Here is a 22,878-nt window from a genome sequence, read left to right on the forward strand (position 1 = left end):
AGAGCCGGGATCGAACCTGGGACCTCGGTGCCGTGAGACTGCAGTGCTACCACTGCGCCACTGTGCTGCCCTTAACTAAGATGACCTTTACTTAACTTTTGGGTGACCGGCTCTGAACGGGAGATAAGGCCTTTACCTGTGTCCACACGGGTCGGTTAGAAGTCGTCAGGTTCGTTTCGGCTGGGCTCGTCCTTCAGGTAGCGATCGCGGGTCCTTGAACTTGGCTGGTAGATATGCTGCAATTGGTCGCGCAGAGGCCGGTCCAAAAGAGACAGAAATCATGGCTGCATTGTCTTTTTACTGGCTTGAGTATTCCCCGCCCCTTTTGTGGGCAGTTTCTGGGTCACTGTCAATCAATTCCTCAGGGCTCCACCCTCTGGTCACATCCAATCAGGGGCTGCCGCATCACTTTTGGGGTGGACATTCAGTGGCCAATCCTGGGAGGGCTCCGAGCAGGAGCTCGGTGCCGCCTAGTCTGGAAGATGATGCGATGGACCTGATGGTCCCATTGTTATTTTAATCGCCTTGAATGGCCCATTTGCAGGTGTGAATTCCTGCATACTTCTGGCTGCCGTTTGAAAAGATACAAGCTGCAGCTTGTCTGTGTCCCAAATCTGACCACAATTCCCATCATTCTTTGCGGGCGGCCATTTTAGATGGCCACACCATTTCAGTTACAGAATGGCAGAAGGATGTTGCAAAATGTCAGGTTTCGACAATCCACCAATTTCTTTCTTCTGGGAGTGGAACCATGCCAACAATGAAAAGATTAAGTTGAGATGTGGACAGAGGTTAATTTGTTGCCCCGAAGAGAGCAAGTTATGCCGTTAGCATTAAATTCGCAGTAAAGTTTTTTTTTTCAGAATTGGATGTGGATGACCTGGATACAGAAGAGGGAATAGTATTACAGTTTTTGGATTAGATTTACAAAAAGGATCATTGGTTGGAAGTATTTGAAGCGTGGTCAATCTTTGATAAGATTTAAGAAAATGGATGATCAGTCCATGGAGGAGAACTTTGAGTGGTATAAGAGACTCAAAAAGTTTAACCTTGAAATCCCTGAGTCTTGCTGTCTCATGGTTGATGCGACCATCAATTCACACGACAAGAGAGCTGAAGTGAACAGTGGCTTTAATCAACCAGAACGGTGCCTGCCTGCGACTGCTCTGCAATGAGAGGCCTCTACTGGGCAGCTGCTCTTTATACCTCCCCTCAAGGGGGCGGAGCCAGGGGCAGAGTGCACAAGGGCACCAACATGATACAATCAGTGTAGTACAGTACAATGGCCCATAGGTGGAGCCCACATGGGCAACAGCGTGGTACAATGTAGTACACTGGTGAATGGTTACTATAATACATTCACCACAACGGTGCCGAGGACCTGGGTTCGATCCCTGCCCCGGGTCACTGTCCTTGTGAAGTTTTCACATTCTTCCGTGTCTGCGCGGATCTCGCCCTCACAACTCAAAGATGTGCAGGGTCAGTAGATTGGCCACGCTAAATTGCTCCTTAATTGGGAAAAAAAGAATCGGGCTCTCTAAATTAAAAAAAAATCCCTGAGTCTGTATTAGCTTTTAAGTTACTGATTGTTGCTGGATTTCTCCCATTAATAGACTTTTGGGATTGACGGGTTCAGTTCCAGGGCAAAAGACTCAATGCTAGACCAAATGGCTGCTGCCATAAAAAATTTTGGTGGGACTGTCATTTCCAGCTACTTCCCTAACCGATACAGACGACAATAAAGCAAGGGATGGAGGCCTCCATGGTCGACAAAATATTACAATGCAGGTTCCAGTTCAAAGACATAGTTGCTGATAGGTGGCCTGAAGGTGGTTGTACTTTTACCCAATTTGAGAGTTGTGGCAAGCAGCAGGTCTGGGATGGCGACCATAGGCGGTGTTATCAGAGTCTGTACGCAAATGAATTGCCTGCAATGAAAGAATCATGTTTTTGAAATAACGCATGAAACAGATGCTTCGTAGGCTGAACAATGATGATGGTGACGGCCGTGAAGGAATTGTCGTAGGCTGAACAATGATGATGGTGACGGCCGTGAAGGAATTGTATTGGTCATTGGAGTTTGAAGCTATTGATGAGTATTTTGATGGCTGTTTCATTCAACTGTGCAGTTTTAGATAGTGGTTTCACTTCCTCTGTGTATGGGGCGGATTGGCTAAACTGCTATTTAGAGTCTCTTGATGAGGCAGATTGGAGGAAGGTTAAGGAGCATAGAAGCTCTACTTGCTTCAGGTTTGGGAAGGTAACGTGCTAATGTCTTCTGACTTGCATTCGCTTGCAAGACAGCTAGGGTCAGCCTCTTCATCAGTACCGATGTGGTCTCTGGCAAGATATCTCTATATTGTTAAGCAGATCTTTGATGAAAAAAACACAGATGTAGCTGGACATAAGAGGATGTGTTTGGGAAAACTAAATCTCCATTTCTTTTTTTAAATTCACATTTTATTGAGGTATTTATGGTTTTATAACAACGGAAGGAAGAAACAATGTACATACAAATATAAACATAGTGTAAAAGATGTCTTCCTCCGTCACAGGTCCCACCTTTACTAACACCCTACTCTAAACTAAACTAAACCCCAACCACCCCCCTTCTGCTGACGGTTAATTTTCCCCAAAGAAGTCGATGAACGGCTGCCATCTCCGGACGGACCCTAACATTGACCCTCTCAAGGCGAACTTGATTTTCTCCAGACAGAGAAAGTTTGCCATGTCAGATAGCCAGGTCTCCAGCTTCGGGGGCTTTGAATCCCTCCAAGCTCAACATATCTGTCTCCGGGCTACCAGGGAAGCAAAGGCCAGAACGTCTGCCTCTTTCTCCTCCTGGATTCCCGGTTCTTCCGACACTCCGAAAATTGCCACCTCTGGACTCTGTGCCATCCTTCTTTTTAACACCTTGGACATGACATCCGCAAATCCCTGCCAGAATCTCCTAAGCTTCGGGCATGCCCAGAACATTTGGACATGCTTCGCTGGCCCTCCCACACAGCTTGCGCACCAGTCTTCTACCCCAAAGAACCTGCTCATCCGGGTCACTGTCATGTGGGCCCGGTGAACGACCTTAAACTATATCAGGCTGAGCCTGGCTCATGATGTGGACGCGTTGACTCTGCGCAACGCGTCTGCTCTGAGACCATCCTCTATCTCTCCTCCTAACTCCTCTTCCCATTTGCGTTTCAGCTCCTCGGTCTGCATTTCCTCTGACCCCATGAGTTCCTTGTAAATGTCCGAAACCCTCCCTTCTGCCACCCACCTTCTGCAAACTACCCTGTCCTGTATCCCCCTTGGCGGTAGGAGCGGGAAGGTTAAGACCCGCCTGAGTAGGAAGTCCCGTGCCTGCAGGTACCTAAACTCATTCCCTCTCGTCAATTCAAATTTCTCCTCCAGCTCCCACAGGCTAGAAAAGCTCCCCTCTATAAACATATCTCCCATCCTGTCAATCCCTGCTCTTTGCCATCTCCGGAACCCTCCATCCAGCCTCCCCGGGGCAAACTGGTGATGATTGCAGATTGGAGACCAGATCGATGCTCCCACATATCTCCTCCATTGCCCCCCGACTCTCAGGGCCGCTACCATCTTGGGGCTCGTGGGATACTGTGCGGGCGGGAAAGGCAGCAGCAGTGGCGCCGTAACTAATGCCCTTGCATGATGCCGCCTCCACTCGCTCCCAAACCGACCAACCCACCCACTTGCTAATCATGGCTATATTCGCCGCTCAATAATAATTACTAAAGTTCGGCAGCTCCAGCCCCCCCACCCCGGCTCCGCTCCAGCATCCCCTTTTTTACTCGAGGGGTCTTACCCGCCCATACAAAGCCAATGATCACCTTATTGACCTGTTTAATGAAGGACCGTGGAATAAAGATGGGGAGACACTGAAACACAAACAGGTATCTCGGCAGGACCGTCATTTTCACTCTCTGCACCCTCCCAGCTGTCATATTCACTCGTATATAATGAGATGCAGACAGCAGTGATTGACACACAAGGTAACCAATGAACACACACGACACATAACAACCAATCACCAGACAGGACACCACTACTATAAAGCACACAGGACATTAAGACTCTCCCTCTCTCTACAGGACACAGCTACTGAGAGAGTAAGAGTGCACAAGCCAGTGAGCACTCACCATGAGATAGAGAGTTAGTCTGGTCAAGCCAGTAGGAGGTTAACAGTTAGATTGATAGTGTCAACTCACAGCAGACTATGTACAGCAGTCAGGAAGTTCAATAAAACAGTTTTGGACATCTCCTGTGTCGGAAGCCTGTTTCTAGTTTCACTGCATTCAGTTTCAGTCAACGTTGAACCAATTTACTGAACACATCATGGTACCAGAGTGCGATTAATCCTAACTAACCTACCTCGGGTGCATCAGCAACGACCAGCAAGCAGCCATCGAGCGGCATGGAACAGATCCAGCCTCCTTCGCAACTCCGGATCTCCGGCAACCTCGGCGCCAACTGGAAAGTCTTCAAACAAAAGTTCCTCCTGTACATCGAGGCCACCAACCTCAAGGCAGCATCGGATGCCAGAAAGATTGCGCTGTTCCTGTCGACTGCGGGGGATCACGCCATCCACATCTATAACTCGCTTACGTTTTCCGATGGCGAAGACAAGACAAAGTTCGAGACAGTTCTGCTGAAATTCGACAGCTGCTGTGACATTGAGGTGAATGAGAGCTTTGAACAGTACATCTTCCAACAGAGGCTTCAGAGTAAGGATGAACCTTTTCAGTCCTTCTTGACCCATCTCCGCATCCTAGCGCAGTCATGTGATTATGACTCGACGACTGATTCCATGATCCGGGATCAGATCGTTTTCGGGGTCCAGTCCGACTCCCTGCGGGAGCAGCTCCTCAAAATAAAACCGTTGACCCTCTCCCGTCGCCATCGAAACACGCGTTGTCCATGAGCATGCCAGAAATCGCTACTCCCGCATCAGGGCGGCAGAAACGGCAAAACTGGCCTCCCACAAGGCAGAAAGGGTGCAGGCCATAGCGAAAATGCAAGGCCTGAGCATCGAGGAGAGTGGCTGTTTTGCGCACTTTTCTTGGGTCCCCACGCATGCGCGCCACGACTGGGTGGACGATGAGGCCGAAGACCCTGCGATGCATGCGCGAACATAGGCCGACCGCACTGCGCATGCGCGATGGCGCACAGAATGTGCTGACGTCAGCCTCATGGCGTGTCCGAATTGTGGCTCCGCCCATTTAAAACGGCAATGTCCAGCCAAAGGCAGGCGATGCCTACAGTGTGGAAAACCTGGCCACAACGTGGCCGCCTTCAGGTCCGCTCCACCGAGCAAAAGCCAGCGATCCCAGCTGCAGCGCAGACGTGTCCGCTGCGTACAACAAGGCGTGCAGGATTCTGATCCAGACAGCCCAACGGACCGTGATGCTGACTGCCTTGAGTCTCCATATCGGGTGGGCATCATCACCACACGCGAGTTGGTCTCTACCATGCTTCGGGATCGGGTAATGCTCTTGCATGATGTTGCAATTCAGGTCTTTGGGATCAATGCAAATGCGGAGTTCGCCATAGGGTTTCTTGATGCAGACCATGGAGCTGACCCAGTCTGTGGGTTCCGTGACCTTTGAAATGATGCCCTGGTCTTGGAGCTCTCGTAGCTGCGTTTTCAGACGATCCTGGAGTGGAGCCGGCACCCGGCAGGAGTTATGTGGAGATAGTGGCCTGTGACATCGTCGGGGGAAGCACCTCTCTCTCCCTTGCCTCATTAACTGTCCTCATCAACAGCGACCCCAATATTCCAGAGAACGTTTTATAAAACTCCACTGTGTACACGTCCGGCCCCGGGGCTTTACCCGAGTGTATGGCCTTCAGACCATCTGCTATTTCCTCCAACCCGATCGGGGCCCCCAGCCCTTCTACCAACCCCTTGTCCACCTTCGGGAACTTCAGCCCCCCTAAGAATTGCCTCATCCCCTCCGACCCAGCTGGGGGTTCCGACTCATTCAACCTGCTGTAAAACTCCTTAAACGCCTTATTAACCCCCGCTGGATCTCCGACCAGGTTCCCGTCCCCATCCCTTACTTTCCCAGTCTCCCTGGCTGCCTCCCTCTTTCTGAGTTGCTGCGCGAGCATTCTGCTGGCCTTCTCTCCATATTCATAAATCGCCTTCCTCAGCTGTTCCACCACCTTCCCTGTAGTTAACAAGCCAAACTCCGCCTGTAGCCTCCGTCGTTCCGTTAGAAACCCTGCCTCTGGGGCCTCCGCATAACTCCTGCCGACCTATAGTATTTCCCTTATCAATTGGTCCATTTCTGCTCTGTCTGCCTTCTCTGTGTGGGCCCGTAACAAGATCAGCTCCCCTCTCACCACCGCCTTCAGTGCCTCCCAGGCCACCGCAGCCGAAACTTCACCCGTGTCGTTAACTTCCAGGTAGTTCTGAATACATTTCCTCAGTCGCCCACACACCTCATCCACTAAAAGTCCCACATCCAGTCTCCAGTGCGGGTGTTGCTAAATCTACATTTCACTTGGTCAGGCCTTTCCTGCCTGCCATTAAGGAAGCCAGATATCAAAGAGTTCAAGCAGTTTTGTGAACCGTTGGGGATAAAAATCTGGTTGACAAAAAGGAGATTACTTGGAAGTTGCATAAACAGATTGCACACCCAGCACCACAAAAATTGAAAGCCTTACTGCAAGATGCTGGAGTGGTCGATAATATGATCTGCTTATTGAGCAAGTGACATTTGTGTTATATATTGAAAGACACCATTGCATTCTGTTGTGCGCCTGCCAATGGCCGGGCAATTTAATAATGCAGTGGCAATGGGCTTTAAAAAAAAAAAAAAAAAAAAATTTAGAGTACCCAATTCATTTTTTCCAATTAAGGGGCAATTTAGCGTGGCCAATCCACCTACCCTGCACGTGCTTTGGATTGTGGGGGCAAAACCCGCGCAAACACTGGGAGGATGTGCAAACTCCACACCGACAGTGACCCAGAGCAGGATCGAACCTGGGACCTCGGCGCCGTGAGGCAGCAGTGCTAACCACTGTGCCGCCGTGCTGCCCCTCAGTTGCAATGGCCTTAAATGTATGGGACAACAATCAGGGTTTTTTTTTTTTTGCTACACTTTGTAGATATGGCGACCAGATTTAGTGTACCTATGGTAATGCATGGTAGTAAGGACAAACGGATAATTGTCGATAGGGCATGGAGAAATGGGTGGGTGTACAGAAGAATCTGAAGTTGCCTTCAGTGCAAATGGATACCTCCACTTTTTCTGCTTACTTGAATGCCATCATAGAATCATAGAACCGTAGAATCCCTACAGTGAAGAAGGAGGCCATTCAGCCCATTGTGTCTGCACCAACCCTCTGAAAGAGCACTCTATCCGGTTCCCTACCCCCGCCCTATCCCTGTCACCTAGCCTGGACACTATTGTCCCTGGACATGAGCAATTTAGCATGGCCAATCCATCTATCATACACATCTTTGGACTGTGGGAGGAAACCGGAGCACCTGGGGGAAACCCACCCAGGCATTGGGAGAATGTGCAAATTCCACAAATGCAGCCATCCAAACCAGAATTGAACCCTGGCGCGGAGACAGCAGTGCTAACCACTGTGCCACCGTGTCATCCATACAGGCAGCATACCTTGTATACAGACGGGAAAACTGTAATTAAAGCTGAGAATTTTGAGAAAATCCAGGAAAACTTGTGCCAAGGCCTTCGGGAAAACAGTTTAATCATGCAGACATTGTATATTACAAAACGGAAGGACTGCAAAGGACCTTGTAAAGTTATAGGCAGTGATGGAAAACAGTGATTGTACAACATGGGAATCAAACTGTTTAGGTACATTCTACAAGGCTAATTGGCACTGATTATACTATTTTACAGTTTCTGAACAAGACATAGAAAGCAAAGAGGCGACATATGCATATATTGGGTAGTTAGGAGGAGCAGACTGTGGCAGATAGAGGGATGACTGACTATAAAGGAACACTGAAGCACAGGATAAAGCTATTCATGCAAAAGAGCAACTATCCAAAGTGGGAATGTGTGTAGCATGTATGCGAGTAGAGGGGCCAGTGTGTGGAAGGATGCCACCATTATAAGGAGAGCATGAAAAACAACTGGCAAATACAAATGTGCAGGATGAAGGTCAGGAGCTAAGCCACATGGATTGGCAAAGATGTGGAAGGTCATAAAACACAGTGAGAAATCTGGAAGTCGAACGTGATGTGTTAGGTACTCGGCTGCACAAACGAACCAACACGGTTGCGAATGGTACAACTCAGTTTTATTACTAACATTTATTTACAGTGGTAAACTGGTTACTGAGGTTCGATCATAACCCTAGAATCTGTGGACCTATTCCTAATACTATCTTGGAGTGGCACTCAGCACATGGTGGATGTCTGAGTGGCTTGCTGTGAGCTCTGTGCCCTGAGCTGTCTCCTGCTGGAATGCCCAGGAAGTGTTGTGTTCCCTGTTTTGTACTGTGTATGCTCTTGCCTGTGATTGGCTGTGGTGTGTGTGTGTTGATTGGTCAGTTGATCTGTCCATCAGTATGTATGCATGTTTGTACCATGATGTTTACCTGAATAGCATGACAGAACGGAAAGTAATTATGACTCTAGAAAAAAGATCACCGGACCTGTGAAAGGGACACTGATCACATTCGGGAGAGATCATGTGGCAATAGTCCAGAAGAGAAATGTGAGAAAGTCAAAGTCATAGCTTGATCAGAATAAGGACCATAGAATAGGCTGGGGATACAACTTGTGATGCAGTCTGGGGCTTTTCTAACTACCTGCCTGCCCCCCCTTCTGACTGGTGGTCACTCATTGCCTCTCTGACTCCAGTTCTTTTTTTAAAAATATTTTTTTTTGTTATTGCTTTTTCTGAGTTACAACGCCAGGGCTGAGTGTGGACAGGGGCGAACCCCTAATCCAGCTCCAGTTTGCCTGCTCCAAAAACCAATTCAAATTCCAATTGAATCCAATTCATGGTCCCCACAAGAGAGACATACCAGATCTTAGCCAAAAGGCCGAGAAGCGATAACTCCACTTCCTAAAGCTACAGAGTGACCACGTATAAAAGCATGCCATCCACATAACTCTCAGCCTCACAGATGCACCGCTGTGCCTCCAGTCGATGCTCGGGCTCTGAAACCCAGCTTTCAAGCTGGTCAAAGTTCCTGCAAATGTGGTTATCCAGGCTGCATGGAGAGTCTAGGGATTCCCATATGCTGTAGGGCATGCAAAATACGGGACTGAGCTCTCCAGTCATACATTTAGTTTTAAAGACTCATACCTAAAATAATTTTCTAATTGGCATAACAAGTTTTTAAAAAAAAAAAGCTAGAACACTTACCTTTTCTTAATGTTGTTTTAAATTGGAGAGAAAGAATGTACCCACGACTGGCCAACCAGCTCTCGCCCTTGTAGCCTCTACTCCAGCAGAGCAAGATCACTCTCTGAAGATTAACAAGTTAGAAAGCAAAAAGCACCACTTTCCCCTCCGTACCAAATATCCACAGTACTCCCAAATTCCCAAATGCACCGTGTCTCACTCTGGATGTGCCCTCTCCAATTGCTGGTGTGCGAATAAATCAGCGGTGACCTTTGAATCAACAATCTTATTTAGGAAATGTCAATTCCATCCCAATTAATCGGGCCACGTCATCCCAGAAAGTGGATCCTGCATGTGAGAAATAGATCAATTAAGAAATTTGATTGGACAGTTTGACCTGGTTGTGCACTCAGACCAGACCTGATGCAAATTATGGTGTGCTGCAACTGAGTAACATGATGAAACAAGCTACAGTAAATGAAGTTCTGAGAGCAGATAAAACATTAAAGAAATTAAATTTAGAGAAATGCACACTCTAATTTCCAGCCATGAATGGTAGATAAGATGAGGTCAATCATTTTTAGCGATGCTTCGCATTCGGGCGACACGGTATCACAGTAATTAGCATAGTTGCTTCACAGCACCAGGGTCCCAGGTTAAATTCGTGCTCGGGTCACTGTCTGTGTGGAGTCTGCACATTCTCCCTCCCTGTGTCTGCGTGGGTTTTCTGTGGGTGCTCCCACAAGTCCTGAAAGATGTGCTGTTAGGTGAATGGGACATTCTGAATTCTCCTTCAGTGTACCCAAAAAGGCGCTGGAGTGTGGCGACAAGGAGATTTTCACAGTGACTTCATTGCAGTGTTAATGTAAGCCTACTTGTGACAATAATAAAGATTATTATTATCAAATCTTCCAGATTCATATTCAAGTGCAACAGGGATTGTCATAGTCTTGGAGAACAAGACTAATAAATGTTGCCCATTTGCTTGCGCAACAAAGGAAATAAAAAGGGTAGTGCAAAGCACTTCAGTTATTGGAATTAATAGAAGTGATAGATATGGGAGTTTACTTATTCAACATTCTGATGGAAATACTGTACAAGGGGCAATCTGGGAAGACTTTGCCTATAGAATGCTATGTCGATAACCGGTCTCTTTGGGGAAAAATGTTCATCCAATGCAAAGTGTCATTGAAAAAAAGACTAACGATAGACTTAGCTAGCGTAATAGAGATCTCTCTTTTTAATATTTCTAAGATACAATGGGTTGATGCAAGTCACCAATTATTAGGACTGCTTTACAAAAATGAATGGAAATTGCAAGATGCACTGGAAGAGGGTCAACAATGATATAATGATGAAATGGAAAACCAATATTTTCCTTTGCTTGGTAATTGCACATATGTGTCCATATATGTGAAAAATAATTGTTTAAAGAAGGGGGAAATGTGCAGCCTGTTAATAGGTGATTATAATACAATATGAAACAGAAGATGGAAAATACTTGATCTTGTTTACTTTTTTAAAAATTAGATAAATTATTCCTGAATTTCTAAAGGTTAAAGCAAAGAGGGCATATCTGTCAATATCTTATTAATCACATTAAAATCCCATGCCAATCACATTGTTAAATGGCAATTAGTTTGGAAAAGTTTAATGGTTAAACCGGTGATGCGTATTAACCCACCCATAAATGGGACATCTGGATTGATGTTTTAAATTTCTTTTATTATTTGGTTTTTGTTTGATGCTTCTTTAAGGGGCTGCTCTTTTGTTTTGTCCCTTAGTTTGTTTAGTTTAGTTTTGTCAGTCCAACCCAAAATAGTATAAATGGGGGGCAGCTGGAGCAGTAAAGTGAGGAGGAACAGGGTGAGTATGTGACTTTGATGTCTTGGGAATGATCTGGTTTTTAAAAAAAAAAATATGTTTTATTGAAATTTTTTTCCCAAACAACAATTTTTCCCCTCTTACAAAGCAAACGCAACAATAACAATACAGAAATTTTTAACAATACACAAGTAACAAAACCCCTTTATCTTTGACCTAAACTAAACTAACCCCCCCCCCCCCCCCCCCGGGTTGCTGCTGCTGGTCATCTGTCTTCCCTCTAACGTTCCCCTAGGTAGTCGAGAAATGGCTGCCACCGCCTGGTGAACCCTTGAGCCGATCCTCTCAGGGCAAACTTTATCTGCTCCAGTTTAATGAACCCCGCCATATCATTTACCCAGGCCTCCAGTCCGGGGGGTTTCGCCTCCTTCCACATGAGTAGGATCCTGCGCCGGGCTACTAGGGACGCAAAGGCCACGACGTCAGCCTCTTTTGCTTCCTGCACTCCCGGCTCTTCCGCAACTCCAAATAGAGCTAACCCCCAGCCTGGTTTGACCCGGGCCTTCACCACCCGCGAAATCACTCCCGTCACTCCCTTCCAATACCCTTCCAGTGTCGGACACGCCCAAAACATATGTGCGTGGTTTGCCAGGTTCCCGCCACACCTCCCACATTTGTCCTCCACTCCAAAGAAACTGCTCAATCTTGCTCCCGTTATGTGTGCTCTATGTAGCACCTTAAATTGAATCAGGCTAAGCCTGGCGCATGAGGAAGAGGAATTTACCCTGCTTAGGGCATCAGCCCACATACCCTCCTCTATCTCCTCCCCTAGTTCTTCCCACTTTCCTTTTAGTTCGCCCACCGACTCCTCCCCCTCTTCCCTCATCTCTCGATAAATCTCTGACACCTTGCCCTCTCCGACCCACACCCCTGAAAGCACCCTGTCCTGTATCCCCTGTGTCGGGAGCAACGGAAATTCCCTCACCTGTTGTCTAGTAAACGCCCTCACCTGCATATATCTCAAGAAATTTCCCCGGGGCAACTTATACTTTTCCTCCAATGCTCCCAAGCTCGCAAAAGTCCCATCTATAAATAAATCTCCCACCCTCCTAATTCCCAACTGGTACCAGGTCTGAAATCCTCCATCCATTCTTCCTGGGGCGAACCTATGGTTGTTCCTGATTGGGGACCCCACCAGGGCTCCCCCGCACCCCTCTCTGTCGCCGCCACTGTCCCCAGATATTCAATGTTGCCGCCACCACCGGGTTTGTGGTAAACTTTTTAGGTGAGATCGGTAGCGGCGCCGTCACCAGCGCCTCTAAACTCGTCCCTTTACAGGAGTTTCTCTCCAGTCTTTTCCACGCCGCTCCCTCACCCTCCATCATCCATTTACGTATCATTGCCACATTGGCGGCCCAATAGTAATCACCCAAGTTCGGTCGTGCCAATCCTCCTCTGTCCCTACTACGCTGAAGGAACCCCCCTTCTTACTCTCGGAACTTTCCCTGCCCACACGAAGCTCGTGATGCTCCTGTCTATTTTATTAAAAATGGTCTTGGTGATTAGTATAGGGAGACATTGAAATACAAATAAGAACCTCGGGAGGACCATCATCTTAATTGCTTGCAACCTGCCCGCCAGCGATAGAGGCTGCATGTCCCACCTCTTGAAGTCCTCCTCCATTTGTTCTACCAACCGTGTCAGATTAAGTCTGTGCAAGGTTCCCCAGCTCCTAGCGATCTGAATCCCCAGGTATCGGAAGTTTCTTTCCACTTTCCTTAGAGGCAAGCCTTCTATCTCTCTACTCTGGTCCCCTGGATGTATCACAAATAATTCACTCTTCCCCATGTTTAGCCTATACCCCGAGAAATCCCCGAACCCCCTCAAAATTCGCATAACCTCTATCATCCCCCCCCGCTGGGTCCGACACGTATAACAATAGGTCATCCACGTATAACGAGACTCGGTGTTCTTCTCCCCCTCTAATCACCCCTCTCCATTTCCTGGAGTCTCTCAACGCCATGGCCAGAGGTTCAATTGCCAACGCGAACAACAATGGAGACAGCGGGCATCCCTGCCTTGTTCCCCTATATAGTCGGAAATACTCCGATCTATGTCGACCTGTAACTACGCTTGCCGTTGGAGCCCCATAAAGAAGTCTAACCCAGCTAATAAACCCGTTCCCAAACCCAAACCTCCTTAACACTTCCCATAAATACTCCCACTCCACCCTATCAAATGCCTTCTCTGTGTCCATTGCCGCCACTATCTCTGCCTCCCCCTCCACTGGGGGCATCATTATCACCCCTAATAGTCGTCGCACGTTAACATTCAGTTGTCTCCCTTTTACGAACCCTGTCTGGTCTTCGTGCACCACCCCCGGGACACAGTCCTCTATCCTCGATGCCAGTACCTTTGCCAACAATTTGGCATCCACGTTCAATAATTAAATGGGTCGAGCAGAGATGTGAGGAGCAGAGTTCAGACTAAGGTGGTGGCGGCTGGGGGGGCAGGGAGAGGAGAAGAGGGCCCCGTCACCTGTGGGAACCCGCGAGGCCCAATATTATGGAGAGATTAGTATTGGAACTCCACCACAGACATTTGCTGTAGTGTTTGACACTGGCTCATCGAATCTCTGGGTGCCTTCATCCTACTGTGTCAGCGAGGCATGCCAACTACATCAACGCTTTCAATCATTTTTCTCATCATCATATTCTCCCAGAGGAAACTCTTTTACCATACGATATGGCACGGGGCAACTTATGGGAGTGTTAGGTAAAGATAAAGTCACAATTGGAAACATTACTGTAAATGGACAGGAATTTGGGGAATCTGTCTATGAGCCAGGTTCGACATTTACTCTTGCACATTTTGAAGGTATTTTAGGTCTAGGATATCCTTCTTTAGCTGAAGGTGGAGCCATTCCTGTGTTTGACAGAATGATGTACCAGAATCTGTTGGAAGAACCTATATTTTCTGTCCTAATAAACAGAGAAGCTGATAGTGAAAATGGTGGCGAATTGTTCCTGGGAGGCATCGACCATTCACGCTACACAGGCTCAATTAATTGGGTCAGTGTCTCCCAGAAGGGTTACTGGCAAATAGAAGTACAAAATATAACATTTCGAGACACCGTGGTCTGTAGGAATGGGTGCTCTGCAATAGTTGACACTGGAACCTCTTTGATAGCTGGTCCTTACACCTCATTAAGAACAATGTTTCCTGATCATCCTGAAATGGAGCTTGGCATGGGAGAGATTATAGTAGATTGCAAAAAATTACCTGTGCTGCCAGATCTGACTTTCACTATAGGAGGGGTGGAATATACATTGGAAGCAGAAGACTACATTAAAAAGTTTCAAGAAGAAAAGGCAGTGTGTCTATACGGAATCCAGGCAATAAATGTATATTCTTCTAAAGGACCTCTTTGGATTCTGGGAGATGTTTTTCTTGCAAAGTTCTACACCATTTTTGACCGGGGAAATGATAGAGTGGGATTTGCTAAATCTCGTCATTCATTGGACAGCCGTGAGAGCACAGAAGATTGAAACATCAGAAAGGGACTGTACCTATTTATTTTCAGTAAAATTGTTTTCAATGGTTCAGTACTATGTTTCGGATTGTTTTCACTGAAAAATTAGTAACCCTGTTTTACTGAAATAAAACCAATAAATTTAAACTCAAAAAAAAAAAGAAAAAAAAAAATGAAATGGGTCTATAGGACCCGCACTGCAACGGATCTTTATCCCTCTTCAAAATTAACGATATCGTCGCCTCCGACATCGTCGGGGGTAGAGTCCCCCCTTTCCTGGCCTCATTGAACGTCCTCACCATCAACGGGGCCAACAAGTCCACATATTTTCTGTAATACTCCACCGGGAACCCGTCTGGTCCTGGGGCCTTCCCTGCTTGCATGCTTCCCAGTCCCTTAATAACCTCGTCCACCCCAATCGGTGCCCCCAGGCCTACCACCCCCAGCTCCTCCACTTTCGGGAACCTCAATTGGTCCAGGAACTGCCGCATCCCCTCCTCTCCCTCTGGGGGTTGAGACCTATACAGTTCCTCATAGAAGGTCTTGAACACCTCATTTATCTTTCCTGCCCTTCGCACCGTGTCTCCCCTTTCGTCTCTAATTCCTCCTATCTCCCTCGCTGCTGCCCTCTTTCGCAATTGATGAGCCAACAGGCGACTAGCCTTTTCCCCATATTCATACCTCCTCCCCTGTGCCTTCCTCCACAGTACCTCCGCCTTTCTGGTGGTCAGAAGGTCAAATTCCGTCTGGAGTCGTCTCCTCTCCCTGTGCAATTCCTCCTCCGGGGTCTCTGCAAATTCCCTATCCACCCTTAAAATCTCCCCCAGTAATCTTTCCCTTTCCTTGGCCTCTGTTTTCCTTTTGTGGGCCCCAATGGAGATCAGCTCTCCTCTGACCACCGCTTTTAGTGCTTCCCATACCACTCCCACAGGGATATCGCCGTCGTCATTGACCTCCAGGTATCTCTCAATACACCCCCGCACTCTTGCACACACTCCCTCATCCGCCATCAGTCCCACATCTAATCGCCAGAGTGTTCTCTGCTCCCTTTCCTCTCCTAGTTCCAGGTCCACCCAATGTGGGGCATGATCCGAAACCGCTATGGCTGAGTACTCAGCTTCTTCCAACCTAGAGATCAACGACCTTCCCAAAACAAAAAAATCTATCCGGGAGTACACTTTATGGACATGGGAGAAGAAGGAAAACTCCCTAGCCCTAGGTCTAAGAAATCGCCATGGATCCACTCCCCCCATTTGGTCCATAAACCCCTTAAGTACCTTGGCCGCTGCCGGCCTTCTTCCGGTCCTTGAGCTGGATCTATCTAGCCCCGGGTCCAGCACCGTATTAAAGCCCCCTCCTAAAATCAAGTTTCCTACCTCCAGGTCCGGTATACGCCCCAGCATCCGTCTCATAAATCCCGCATCGTCCCAGTTTGGGGCATACACATTAACCAACACGACCTCCATTCCCTCCAGCCTTCCACTCACCATTACATATCTACCTCCGCTATCTGCTACGATGTTCTTTGCTTCAAATGCTACCCGTTTCCCCACCAAAATGGCCACCCCTCTATTCTTTGCTACCTGCCCCCCTCCCGTGTCGTTTAGCCATTACCTTCTCTAGGTCAGTCCCATATCCCACCTCCGCGCTCCCGCTCGCTCCCCCAGCGTCGCACACCATCCCCGCCCACCCACTCTTTAGCCATTTCCTTTTGGATTTCCGCAGCAGCAACCCAGTTGTCCCCCCCCCTCCCCCTCCCTCCCCCCCTCCCCGCTAGATCTCTTTCTAGCATGATTGCTCCCCCCATATTACTTCCGTAAGTCAGCTGACTTCAACTGACCCCGGCTACTCCTGCTCACTCCTCGACCCCCCCCGTGTGGGGAACTCCCATCCGCCTTGCGCCTGTCTTCCCGCCTTATTCTTTCTGGCGCGGGAACATCCCTTTACCTGACCCGCCTCTTATGGCGCAGCTCCCTTTCCCCTCCCCCTCCCATTCCCCATTCTCCAACTATGTCCCGTCTTTCCCCCCTCACCGGCGCCCACATTTCCCCAATGTCTTCCCCCCCGTCCCAATTTACTTCTCAATTAACTTCAACCATAACATTAACAATAAAATTTCCTGCAGCATCAGTCCCTCAGTTCCGATCCAATTTCTCTTCTTTGATGAAGGTCCGTGCTTCCTCCGCGGTCTCGAAATAATGGTGTCTCTCCTGATACGTGACCCATAGTCTTGCCGGCTGCAGCATCCCGAACTTCACCTTCCTTTTATGCAACACCTCTTTGGCTCGGTTGAAGCTCGCCCTCTTTCTCGCCACCTCCGCACTCCAATCCTGGTATACCCGTACCACTGCATTCTCCCATCTGCTACTCCGCACCTTTTTAGCCCATCTCAGGACCTCTTCTCTATCCTTAAGGCGGTAAAATTGCACGATTATCGCCCTGGGTGGTTCTCCCGCTTTTGCTCTTCTCGCCGGAATCCGATTTGCCCACTCCACCTCCAAGGGGCCCGTAGGGGCCTCAGCACCCATCAGTGAGCTCAGCATCGTACTTGCGTACGCTCCACAGTCCACTCCTTCCACACCCTCAGGGAGACCCAGTATCCGAAGGTTCTTCCTTCGCGCTCCATTTTCTAGGGCTTTGATCCTTTCAGTACACTTTTTATGAAGTGCCTCGTGCGTCTGTCTTAACCGCCAGGCCCAGGATCCCGTCCTCAATATCTGTCACCTTCTGCTCCACCACGCGGAGCTCTGTCTCCTGGGTCTTTAATGTCTCCTTGAGCCCCTCAATTGCCTGCAGCAACGGGGTCAACACCTCCCTCTTCAGCAGCTCCACGCACCGTCTCACAATTTCATCCTGCTCAGGCCCCCATGTCGCCTGCGCTTTCTCCGCCGCCATCTTGTACTTCTCTCTTTCTGACCCTTTGGTCGACGATTCCTCGCGCTGCAGCCGCCGCCGCCGGTTTTTTCCTCCTTCGTTTGGGGGGGGACTCCCTTCTCACACACCCCACACTGGGTTGCGTCGTCGAAAAATTCCCCGTTGGGGCTCTTAAAAGAGCCCGAAGGTCCGTCTGAGCTGGAGCCGCCGAAGCGTGCGGCTAGCTAGGTATCACCGCAACCGGAAGTCCCTTCAGTGGCCTTGATGAGGTCTTTTCACAGTTGTTCCCTCTGCTGCTAGAATTCACCTTTGATACAGGCCCTCAGGTCAGCTTGCAGCTTTAAGCTTGCCCTTCCCCCGCCTGCATGCTGGAAGAGGCCCTGTTTATCCTGCAGTTGCAGCCAAATCTTTTACTGTTTCTGCCATGTCTGGCAACCCAGAGACATACCCTTCCTGGGGGACACTGTCGGGGGAATATTGCAGCCTTCTTCCTACACCGGGAAATGTCAAACAAATGCTGTGGGGGCCCTGTAAAAGAGCCCAAAAGTCCGTTCCAAGCAGGAGCTGCCGAATATGCGACCTAGCTCTGCATAGCCGCACCCGGAAGTCTCGGAAATGATCTGGTTTAAGGTACAGACTCATTCTTCCGAACTAACAGAATATGTAGACCTAAAGGGAAAATATCGGGGCGTGGCACTAGATAAATTGCTCCTATATAGAGCCAGTGCAGACATGATAGGCCGAATGGCCTCCTTCCGTGCTGCAGCAGTTCTGTGCTACAGTGTCAAACCGAGAAAGTGCAAAGCAACAGTGAACATCTTTGAGTAACTTTTACAAACAGTCCCTTAATAGTGGAAGTACATACGAATGGCCAGAAAATCAAGAGCAACGTGCCTGTGAGTCCCAAAGTTCAATCCTGAATATTGCATTCTGCATTAGAGTGTGCATTCATACATTTTAGCCAACAATGTTTGTTGCTGTGCAGGGATCCAAATTCTATTTGTCATGACTGGAAGCAATTTTCATGGTGAACTAAACACGTTTTTGAAATGTGAGTATTTTATTAAAAAAAAGAAAGTTCCTTTAATTAGTTAGATTGCTGGTAATATCCTGTGAACATCAGAACCAGATTGCAGTGTACCTGAAATAGAAACAGTCAGCACTGGAAATGTGCAGCACAGTTCTGAGGAAGAGTACAAGCTTGAAACATGAAGTTAGATCCTTTTAAAATGATGACTGAACAGCTGGGTGTTCCCTGCAATTAATTAAATTTAACATTTTAAAATAGAATTAAAATGTTATAGTTGTATACTAAGTCTCTGTTTTTTGAGTTACCCTGTGTTAAGTCATTCTGCTTTAACATCAGTCAGTTAATGGGTGGGATTTTCCTGCAGTGCCCGCCTGGTAACCGGAAATTCCTGCCCGAAGTCAATGGACATTTACACGGTCCGCCTCCCACCCGCGGTGATCTTGTGGTCGGCAGGGCAGAAGAATCCAGCCCAATGTTTGCATTTAGCATCAGGAGTTTCATTTTAAAGTTGTTTTGCGCTGGGTCTAATGTAGGGTCGTGTGACCTGATCAGTGCCATTTTGGAGAAGCTTCTCCCTGTACCCTGACCCACCATCCTCCAGCCGACCTTCCGACTTACAACCTATCCCACCCCCTGATTTTCCCATTCATGGCCTTGACCCGTTGGTCACTTCTAACCCTCCCTGTTACTGTCAACCATCTGACTTGCAGCCTCTCCTGCTCTCTGACCTTCTGATCATTGCTGATGCTCCCTCTCGTGCTCCCTCTCCAGCTTGTGGCTTGTTTCCTACAAGTCAAAGCTGCTCTTTCTGCCTCTTACCACTCACCTACAGAGTCCTCACTCACAATGTGGACTTGAGAGAGGGAGGGTTAGGGAGCTGGGTATGTGGCAACAGGAAAATCAGCAAGCAGGATCAGCAGTGACTGGGAGGGTTGGTAAGCTTGGGAGGGTTGGCAAACAGGAGAGGCAGTGAACCGGAGGGTCGGCAAGCAGGACGTAAGTGGAAAATGTTAGCATGTTTCTTTTATATTCTTAGATTTATTTTATTTGAAATGTTGTCATTTACCAATGTAGGAATTGAGCAATAAAGTATTTCAACTTGCAGGGTATAATGTATTTTCTGATGAGAAAAGGACCTAACTAGAGCTTTTACATTGGCTGTAATGGGGAAATCCAATTCACTTAAAGTCGTTTCACGTAAAGTCACACGCTTCAAGAAGGCAGCTACAACTATTTACTGTACCCAGGAGAGGAGGACAAGAGGATATAAACATGTCCAAATTAAATATCCTCATGATCTGAGATTTCTTTCTTTTATTGTTATGATTATGAAAATTCACCTGCTACAGACGTCCGACTCCGGCAGGAAAAAGAAAGCAAAGGTCAATCAAGGGGAACCCAAGACAAAATTCAGGAAGCTGGCAAATCAGGAAAAGAATGGGGAAATAGTGAAAAAGGCCCGTGGTAAGTACACACACAATTTCTAAACCGTGTCGGATTATTTTTTTATTGGTTATCAGTGACAAAACTGGCATGAGAATCAATGCAACAGTTGCCATTCCCTAAGTCTCTGTGAAGTTCCTTGGGAGTTTTTTCTACATTAGAGTTTCTATTGCTGCTGTATGGCTATTAATTGGCCTAATAACCTCCAATCATTCTGCTCTATAAGGGAGAGAATCTTCCTAATCCTACTAAGTGACTACACTTGACATCAAGATCCTTGTTGTACACCACTAGTAACTGGACTCCAGTCTGAACATTTCCCATCAACCACCAACCAGCCTTTGTCTTCTTCCAGCTAGCCAATTTCTGATCCAAACTGCTAAATCACCCTGAATCCCATGCCTCCGTATTTTCTGCAGTAGCCTACCGTGGGGAACCTTATCAAACGCTTTACTGAAATCCATATACACCACATCAACTGCTTTACCCTCATCCACCTGTTTGGTCACCTTCTCAAAGAACTGAATAAGGTTTGTGAGGCACGACCTACCCTTCACCAAACCGTGTTGACTATCTCTAATCAAATTATTCCTTTCCAGATGATTATACATCCTATCTCTTATAAACCTTTCCAAGATTTTGCCCACAACAGAAGTAAGGCTCACTGGTCTATAGTTACCGGGGTTGCCTCTACTTCCCTTCTTGAACAAGGGGACAACATTTGCTATCCTCCAGTCTTCTGGCACTATTCCTGTTGACAAAGTTGACTTAAAGATCAAAGCCAAAGGCTCAGCAATCTCCTCCCTAGCTTCCCAGAGAATCCTAGGATAAATCCCATCCGGCCCAGGGGACTTATCTATTTTCACACTTATCAGTATTGCTAACATCTCCTCCTTATGAACCTCAAGCCCTTCTAGTCTCGTAGCCTGAATCTCAGTATTCTCCTCGACAACGTTGTCTTTTTCCTATGTGAATACTGACGAAAAATATTCATTTAGCACCTCTCCTATCTCCTCGGACTCCACGTACAACTTCCCACTACTGTCCTTGACTGGCCCTACTCTTACCCCAGTCATTCTTTTATTCCTGACATATCTATAGAAAGCTTTAGGGTTATCCTTGATCCTACCTGCCAAAGACTTCTCATGTCCCCTCCTGGCTCTTCTTCGCTCTCTCTTTAGATCCTTCCTAGCTAATTTGTAACTCTCGAGCGCCCTAACTGAACCTACATGTCTCATATTTATATAACCCTCCTTCTTCCTCTTGACAAGTGTTTCGACTGCTTTAGTAAACCACGGTTCCCTCACTTGACCACTTCCTCCCTGCCTGACGGGTACATACTTATCAAGGACACGCAGGAGCTGTTCCTTGAACAAGCTCCAAATTTCCGTTGTGCCCATCCCCTGCAGTCTTCCTCTCCATCCGATGCATCCTAAGTCTTGCCTCATCGCATCATAATTGCCTTTCCCCCAGATATAGCTCTTGCTCTGTGGTATATACCTATCCCTTTCCATCACTAAAGTAAACATAATCGAATTTTGGTCACTATCACCAAAGTGCTCACCTACCTCCAAATCTAACACCTGTCCTGGTTCATTACCCAGTACCAAATCCAATATGGCCTCGCCTCTCGTTGGCCTATCTACATACTGGGTCAGGAAACCCTCCTGCACCCCTTGGACAAAAACGGACCAATCTAAAGCACTCGAACTATAGCATTTCCAGTCAATATTTGGAAGTTAAAGTCCCCCATAACAGCTACCCTGTTGCTTTTGCTCCTATCCAGAAGCATCTTTGCAATTCTTTCCTCTACATCTCTGGAACTTTTTGGAGGCCTATAGAAAACCCCTAACAGGGTGACCTCTCCTTTCCTGTTTCTAACTTCAGCCCACACTACCTCAGTAGACAAGTCCTCATCAAACGTCCTTTCTGCCACCGTAATACTGTCCTTGACTAACAATGCCACCCCTCTTTTACCACCTTCCCTGAGCTTACTGAAATATCTAAACCCCAGCACCTGCAGCAACCATTCCTGTCCCTGCTCTATCCTTGTCTCCGAAATGGCCACAACATCGAAGTCCCAGGTACCAACCCATGCTGCAAGTTCACCCACCTTATTCCAGATGCTCCTGGCATTGAAGAAGGCACACTTTAAACCTCCTTCCGGTACACTCCTGCAACTTTGAAACCTTACTCATGACCTCACTACTCTCAACCTCCTGTATACTAGAGCTACAATTCAGGTTCCCAATCCCCTGCTGAACTAGTTTAAACCCTCCCGAAGAGCATTAGCAAATTTCCCCCCCAGGATATTGGTGCCCCTCTGGTCCAGGTGTAGACCATCCTGTTTGTAGAGGTCCCACCGACCCCAGAATGAGCCCCAATTATCCAGAAATCTGAAACCCACCCTCCTGCACCATCCCTGTAGCCATGTGTTCAACTCCTCTCTCTCCTATTCCTCGTGTCGCTAGCATGTGGCACGGGTAACAACTCGGAGATAATAACTCTCGTTTGTCCTAGATCTAAGTTTCCACCCTAGCTCCCTGAATTCCTGCCTTACATCCCTCACCCTTTTCCTACCTATGTCGTTGGTACCTATGTGGACCACGACTTGGGGCTGCTCCCCCTCCCCCTTAAGGATCCCGAAAACACGATCCGAGACATCACGGACCCTGGCACATGGGAGGCAACACACCAACCGCGAGCCTCTCTCGTTCCCACAGAATCTCCTATCTATCCCCCTAACTATGGAGTCTCCAATGACTAATGCTCTGCTCTTCTCCCCCCTGCCCTTCTGAGCAATAGGGACAGACTCTGTGCCAGAG

General features: G+C 47.8%; 2 protein-coding genes across 2 annotated transcripts in view; both read left to right on the forward strand.

Moving 5' to 3' along the window:
• msh3 (mutS homolog 3 (E. coli)) overlaps window positions 1-22,878 on the forward strand; it is a 447,577-nt gene that overhangs the window by 7,512 nt on the left and 417,187 nt on the right. Inside the window, exon 2 of the mRNA XM_072516186.1 lies at window positions 19,960-20,074. Within this exon, the coding sequence (XP_072372287.1) occupies window positions 19,960-20,074 (115 nt within the window). The remainder of the gene's footprint in view (window positions 1-19,959; window positions 20,075-22,878) is intronic.
• Window positions 13,865-14,853, forward strand: LOC140429999 (cathepsin E-like). Its single transcript, XM_072517573.1, has one exon. The coding sequence runs from the start codon at window positions 13,937-13,939 to the stop codon at window positions 14,720-14,722; it is 786 nt and encodes a 261-aa protein (XP_072373674.1). The 5' UTR covers window positions 13,865-13,936; the 3' UTR covers window positions 14,723-14,853.

This window comes from Scyliorhinus torazame, chromosome 9, assembly GCF_047496885.1.
Source record: "Scyliorhinus torazame isolate Kashiwa2021f chromosome 9, sScyTor2.1, whole genome shotgun sequence".
NCBI lineage: Eukaryota > Metazoa > Chordata > Chondrichthyes > Carcharhiniformes > Scyliorhinidae > Scyliorhinus > Scyliorhinus torazame.

Excerpts from the sequence above, each read along its gene's own strand:
- LOC140429999 (XM_072517573.1), top strand. The coding sequence starts at position 13,937 with ATGGGAGTGTTAGGTAAAGATAAAGTCACAATTGGAAACATTACTGTA.